This window comes from Penaeus japonicus, unplaced genomic scaffold (genome assembly GCF_977035675.1).
Source record: "Penaeus japonicus unplaced genomic scaffold, GWHDUDI00000001_assembly GWHDUDI00000033, whole genome shotgun sequence".
Taxonomy (NCBI): Eukaryota; Metazoa; Arthropoda; class Malacostraca; order Decapoda; family Penaeidae; genus Penaeus; species Penaeus japonicus.
Genome location: NW_028234435.1, coordinates 3,353,678 through 3,360,715, shown reverse-complemented (window position 1 = coordinate 3,360,715; position 7,038 = coordinate 3,353,678). Strand labels below are relative to the sequence as shown.

The 7,038-nt window shown below is 38.3% G+C and overlaps 1 protein-coding gene across 1 annotated transcript in view; it reads right to left on the bottom strand.

Annotated features, from left to right (window-relative positions):
* Nucleotides 1-518: 518 nt before the first annotated feature.
* The window catches only part of LOC122251502 (uncharacterized), an 8,567-nt gene continuing 2,047 nt past the window's right edge, over nucleotides 519-7,038 (bottom strand). The window contains exons 2-3 of the mRNA XM_043013499.2: nucleotides 5,404-5,589; nucleotides 519-4,708 (exon numbers count right to left, since the gene is read on the bottom strand). Of these exons, the coding sequence (XP_042869433.1) occupies nucleotides 1,094-4,708; nucleotides 5,404-5,586 (3,798 nt within the window). The 5' untranslated portion in view covers nucleotides 5,587-5,589 and the 3' untranslated portion in view covers nucleotides 519-1,093. The remainder of the gene's footprint in view (nucleotides 4,709-5,403; nucleotides 5,590-7,038) is intronic.

The window sequence follows — 7,038 nt, the reverse complement described above, 5'->3', positions numbered from 1 at the left end:
ATCTACCCACATATTTATCTATGTACCAATTATTATTTAAAATCATCAAATAGGTAGTCTTACCTAACAAACTTTTTTTTTTTTTCTGTTGTATATGACAGATATTCGTTCAGCCATTTCAAGACGAGTCACATTTTGAGATGTTTGTCCTTGGCTGGGCACCTCAAGAAGTAATTTCTATTATATTCAATACTTACATTATGATTTAAAAGTCTATATGTGATATATTAGTAACGTCAAACTAATAAACTTTTTGTATGATGCATTTGTTACACAACTGGAGGAATACTAGCTTGTATTTTGAATAAGAAAATACAGAGTGAAAGTGATCATCAATTTCTTAATGCATATGATATTTCTTTAAAATTTGTAATGTTCAACAATGTTGATTCATTCTTTTACTCTATAGCTTATTGGTTTATTTGTCAATCAAACCAACATTTTACATCATTTTCACATTTTTCAGTTTTCAAAAAAATGCATCTTAATGATATGTAGGGACTAACAGAAACCTAAAATCAAGAGTGCAAGTATTTTTATTTTCATTACACACTTTTTTCACACAATTGTAGAAAAAAATTAGACAACCTGAAGTTGAAGAAATTACAATAACCAAATTCATTTAATATAGTTTAATCAATTTATACTGATATCATAAAATAACAGATTAATGCCAACACGTCTAAGTGTAGAGGAATGCCTCACATTATTTCAGAGTCAACATTCAATGCCTTGTTTTATTGACTTGTTTAAAATTTATTTAGCCACATGCAGTGTACAATTAATCTGAAGGGAACTTAAATAGATATGCATACAGAGATTTGTAAAGAAAGGCACTCACTACATAATTCTTCATAGCCAATTGTTGAATATATTTACAAGAAAAACCTGAGGAAATATCTGCAAATTTCCTTAACAATTTTAGCTTTACAGATAAAGGTATATACGATAAAACACTGCTTAAGTCAACCATAGACAGGCTCACAGTGATTGGGAATACTCTATACAATATATATATAGAATGCTTAAATATTATCCACTTGTCTTAAGCATCATGTCGGTTTGTACAGGGCAGTGGTTTTTTAAACCAGGTTTACTGCTGGTGCTGGCGGGATGGGTGCCCAGTGCTAGTGTTAGCACTCTCCATTTTCACTGTTTGTGGGGGGTTTGCTTGAACTATCACCTGACCATGATTTAAATGAGCTTGATTAGCCTGCACTGGCATACTGGAGGCATGAGTGACAACAATGTTTCCTTGGCTGACATTGTGAACTGCTGTTGGGGCTTGAGACACAACGACTTGACCATCTAGTGCTGCTACTTGCTGCTCCAAATCATCTCCTATGGCATCTGCTAGGATGACCTGGTCAGCAGTCACCTGAGAAATGACCTGGCCTGTGGAGGGGTCAATGGTTACAATGTGAGCTCCTTGGAGAAGGTCTGGTGGCACGTCTTGTGCAAGAACTACTTGAGTTACACCTTCAGGTAAGTTGATTGGTCCACCTAGGACTCCAGTGACTTGCTGAAGGACCATCTGACCATCACCAACATCCACAGCCTCAACCTGGGTGACCTGACCAGCCTGACTAACCTGCACATGACCCTGGGCAGCTTGTTCCTGTGGCACAAAATGATGCGAAACAATGGGCACACGTTCATTCATAATGTCATTCATCATCTCTTCCACACTCTTGCCAGCTGTGTAGAACTCCTCCATTTGTTCCATTGTTACCTTCCATTCAATCAATCGCCAAAGGTTATATTTGAGTACTTCATACTGGCCTTGACCATAATCTTCAATCATTTTCACACCATAATGTTGGAGTACTCTACCAAGAACCACTGACACATGCTCTTCTAACAGTCCACAGTTCATGAGCAGATCATGATCAAATAATTTTTCAAGCAATCGCCGACATTTCATGTCTAGTGTATCTGCCATTATGGTTTCTGGTTCTCTTGGTTGGGAAGATGAAACAGCTGGTGTCATGATTGAAGCACTCGTCTCTTCCTTCACCCTTCCTGCCTCAGAAACAACAGGTATTGTCTTGCCTGGAGGCAAGAGACCTGCCAATTTATTCATATTAACTTTCACTCCTGAACTGTATGCATCTGTTATAGTTGTTGTCACTGGTGCAATATCACGTGTTATAATTGTTATGGGCTGATGAGTGGTGATTGTTGGAACTGGAGCACTGACTGGAACAGAGGGTGTGTCCATTTCCTCTTCCTCATCATCATCATCATCGTCCCACTCAGAGCGCAAAGCAGCAATCTCAGGATTTTCAGGCTCAGCAACAGGCTCTGGCTGACTAACCTCTGTATTGTTGATGAGCACAACCTTAGATGACCCACGACCAGGCTTCACGTCTGGTGAGAATATGGCTTTGTTTTGGTGGACCGATTCTATGTGACGATGCAATTTACCCTCAAACCTAAATTCTCTCCCACACAGTTTGCATGAATATGTTGGAATACAAAAAGACATGAGTTCCACTGGTGGTGATACAATACTGTCAGCATTACTTGTAGCAACAAAGAAGTCCTCTTTCTTTGTTTTATTTGTCAGTGGGCTGGCTGTAATATCTACAGGGTAAGATCCCACACGATTATCAACTTTCATCTTGGTTTCATCATGCTTTTGCTCCATCTTTATTTTCTTTTCTTCCGATTCTCTGTGACTACTGGGTGCATTCTGTTCCATGGGCCGCTTCTCAGCCACTTTTGTAATTTCTCTAATGAACTGCTTAATTGGTTCTTTTGTAGGAATAGGTACTACTTTTCTAGCTACTTCTGGCTTCTCTGGGGTAGCCTTCTCTTTTACCTTAACCTTGAACTTTGGTTGCATCTTTGTGGTTGTCTTTTGTGTTGAGAAGCAAGTTTCACAGTTCTTCATGTTGCAGACAAAGTCCTTCCCATGCTGCTTGTTCTTTGCCATTCTCTTACCTCTACCCTCAGTTTCGCCATCCTCTGGAGTAACATTTGCTGAACTCTTTCCTTCTTCAGCTTCCACCTCCACAATTTTTGCTTCTTCTGCAGCAACACTTATTAAGCTTTTCATCATGTTCTTTCTAATAGCACGAAGTTCAGCTGCACCTGAAAGTCCAAACACACTTTTCTTGCGGCCCCGAGGTTTTCTGCCAGGAACTGGTCCACTTTTCGGTTTATTCAGTTCTGGGAGATCAAAAATATGCTCCTGGTTCTCTTCCACTCTTTCCATTGGTTCGGGAATTGTCTTTGTGACTTGCTTCTCAGGTAAAGGTGCTTCTTCTACTGATAAATCATTCACGTCCGCAATGTTTATTATTCTCTCATTAGGCATGCTGTCCACTGACTTTTCACTTTCAAGATTTCTTTCACTGCTTTCTTCCTCCTCTTCTTCCTCAGTAACCTTTTCATTGGTATTCCTTACAACTTCCTGCTTGTTAAGTGTTGAAACCACTTCTTGCAGAAATGCTGCATGTTGGTCTTCTGTATTCTCTGGTTCAGTTTGTGCAGCTGGTTTAGAATTTCCTTGAACAATAGCATCAAATGCTGCATCTTGAATTGGATCAGAGGCCATCTCTGCTGACTCAGGCATTGGGAATACCCTTCTCTCAACAGATTCCTCACCATCCCCATCTAAAGGCTCATCCTCATCTGAACTGTAGTTGCGATCCATGCCTTCATCAAATATGTCATTCTCATACATATCATCATCTGCAGGCCTGGGTGTGGGGGGTGCCGACACTTGTGTTGCTGCCGACACCTGATACTGGCGGGGAATGATTACATGACCTCCTTCCTCATCTGTCTGAGTTGAGGTGTTGCACATCACCTTTTTGGTTCTACGTGACCTGGGTTTACTATTAAGGGCATCCTTTGGTACTTTGAAAATTTGTGGAGCTAAGCCTGTCTGTTGCATTTCACCCTCCAACAGATTGCCAACTGTTGGCAGCTTGTCAACAACACTACCTTCAGCAATGGCTCCATGATTCCACTGCACATGACGTTCATAATCACTAAGACGAATAAAGGAACGGGGGCAATGTTCACACTTGAACATTCTCGGCCCGAGCTTTTTGGTGAAATGTTCATCGGTTACTTTTGTGTGTCGTTTAATGTGAGTTATGAGATGATTTTTCTGTGTAAAGCACTTCCCACAGAGATGGCACTTAAAAGGTTTTTCCCCTCTGTGAATTCGGAGATGAATATTCAAAGCCCCTACGGTGAGGAAAGCCTTGTGACACACATCACAATACACACACTTGCTTTTGTCATGAAGCCGCATATGGACCTTCACACAATCCTGCCGACTAAACCTTTGGTGGCAGACAGGACACTCAAACTGCTTTTCTATTCCATGCACCACCAAGTGCCCTTGGAGGTGGACTTTGCGAGCAAATGACTTTGGGCAATGGGGGCACTGGAAAGGCTTGAGGTCTGAGTGGATTGCCATGTGTTGCACCAATGTCTTCCCAGTCATCATCACTTTACCACAGACTTCACAAGCAACGGGCATCTCCAGAGTCTGGGATCCCCCAAGTGTTGGTGGGGCTCCCGGTTCCTGCTTGACAGAAGCTAAAGCTGAACGGCCTCCACCTCTGGACTTGCCACCTCTCATGGGCTTTGTTGGCCTCATTAGGTCCTGGGGAGAGAAGATGATGGTTCCGGGTGGAGGCTCCATTCCTTCCAGTGTGTGAAACTCGCTCCCAACATCAGGGAAGTCCTGCAAAGGAAAACATAAACCTGAATATGACATACAATAAACACAAAATACAAACTCATAAACTGTAGTCAGTTCAGAATAAATCAAGTAGTACATATTTTTCAGTCAAATCTATAAGTATGCAAAATTGTTAGTTTGTAAACTTAGCTCATACGACTCTTACTGATTTTGACAAATTCTTCATAGCAAATATAAGGACATCACCATTGGGGGGTGATGCCAATATAGTTGCTTTAAACAGTGTTGTTACCACCAAAAGACAGAATATCGCTTACAAAAGGTTGATTTCAGTGGAATATGGAAACATGACATATTCATACACAAATGCTGGTATTGAAACTCAAATTCTCATACAAAAATTGAAGACATAAATGCCAGCAGGGTTACAGGTCCCTCTTCCATAATAATCTAAACATAGATTTACTAATCACTGACTTCTGATGAAGGATGATTAAGGCCAATCATATGCAAGATTATCTTTTAGAAACAAATTTCAAAATAGATGTGAGAATATAGAAATCAATCAAGTAGACATTCTAACACTTCTACTTTTTAATGTTAATTCAATATCAATAAGGGCCACACAAGAATACAAACATATGATGAGTCAAAATAGGTTATCAGTAAGATTAATTTATAACACCAATGCAATAAAATAACTATAAAAATACAATTGCAAGAACTCATTTTCTTACCTCTTCTTGACTGGTGGCACCGACAGCTTCCATAGCTGGTACAATTTGAGCCTGTGCTGTGTCAGAGGTGATAATTGTATGCATTTCTTCTGCCATGGTGCCATCGGCTACTCCATCATCCATGAGCATCACCTTAACATCTCCTGCACCTCCGGCCATCACCTCAATGGATGAGGATGCCATTTTCTGAAATGAAAACAGTCTGGTGAGGAAATACTAAATACACATTGCCAGCACAACACACAGAAAATGTTTTTTATACTAATGAATGATCCTGTTACATTAATTACTTTCATATAATCTTTGCCAGATGCAGCTGCTAATATGACAAATAGCTATACTGCACATATCTATTTTCAAATGCACTTATATCTACTTTCAAATTGAGTTGTGCTTAACCCTTTGGCTGTATTAATTAAGCATAAAATTACTCCCAGATGTCAATTTTCCTTAAAAAAAGGCAATATTACCAATTCATATACTTCACTATGGTAAATAATGAATTTTTAAAAAATTACCATAACTTTCATCAAACACTAAAAGAAAGTTAATTTTTTGGCTACCTTTTATCTTTTATTTTTAAAGAAACTACTGCTTGAATAAATGATATAAAATATTGAGAATCTGCAAACATTGCTCATAAGTAGCCAGCATATATAAAGAAACATATATTTGCTCATATAAATGTATAAAGTAAAACTCAACATAAAATTTGTTCATATTATAAATGACACTTGTCAAAAAACAAAATTAAATTGGAGAAGAATTGAACTACATCTCTCATGGAAAGTTTCATTTCAAGTTGCAGCATTTTTGTGATTTACACAGCCAAGAAGTTAATATCACATTAGCTGATATAACTATAAAAAGTAAAAAGAAGGACTAACGGGTATACCCCAAATTGTGTCTACATTTGCAGTAATTTCTTTTGACAAACTCCTACAGTTTAACTATTTCAGATATAGGAAAAAAATTATATTCAAAAGAGTACACACCATATAGCATAAAATGTCCTATTCCTAACTATATTATACCCTTAACCCCTTTTAGACAGGTGTCATGACATACATGACAGAGGAGTTTTTGGCCTGGTTGCGGGTGTTGTGACATACATGACGGGGATTTTAGATCACTGTCTTTCTTTATTGCCCTATGAGTAATAAGCAAGTGATGATGACAATTACAATCATAATCACTACAATTGCCACAAGATTAATACTATAAATTAATTATGGGCAGAATAAGCACAATTACGGGTCTTACCCTTTTCATATTATCATCATGACTAGGTACAGTATATGTTTAAAATAAGACCACTAGCATTTAAAAAATACTCAGGTAAAAGCCATAAAGAACTCTTAAAACAATGATCTTGGGTATAATAATTAATCTGCAGAAAGTATTGGTAAGGCCACAATTGCACGTAGAAAAACAGCTCCTGAAAAGGCAAATAAACCTAAATTCTGGCAAGAAAAAGCTTGTTGACCTCCCTAGTAATTTACAAACTAATAAGGAACAATACACATGGTCAATTTTGAACACTTAGTCTATATGCACTGGAAAGTACCTTATCTGATATTTGTCATCATTATATATATAAAACAATCATCATCAAATGCAACTAAAATGGCAAGG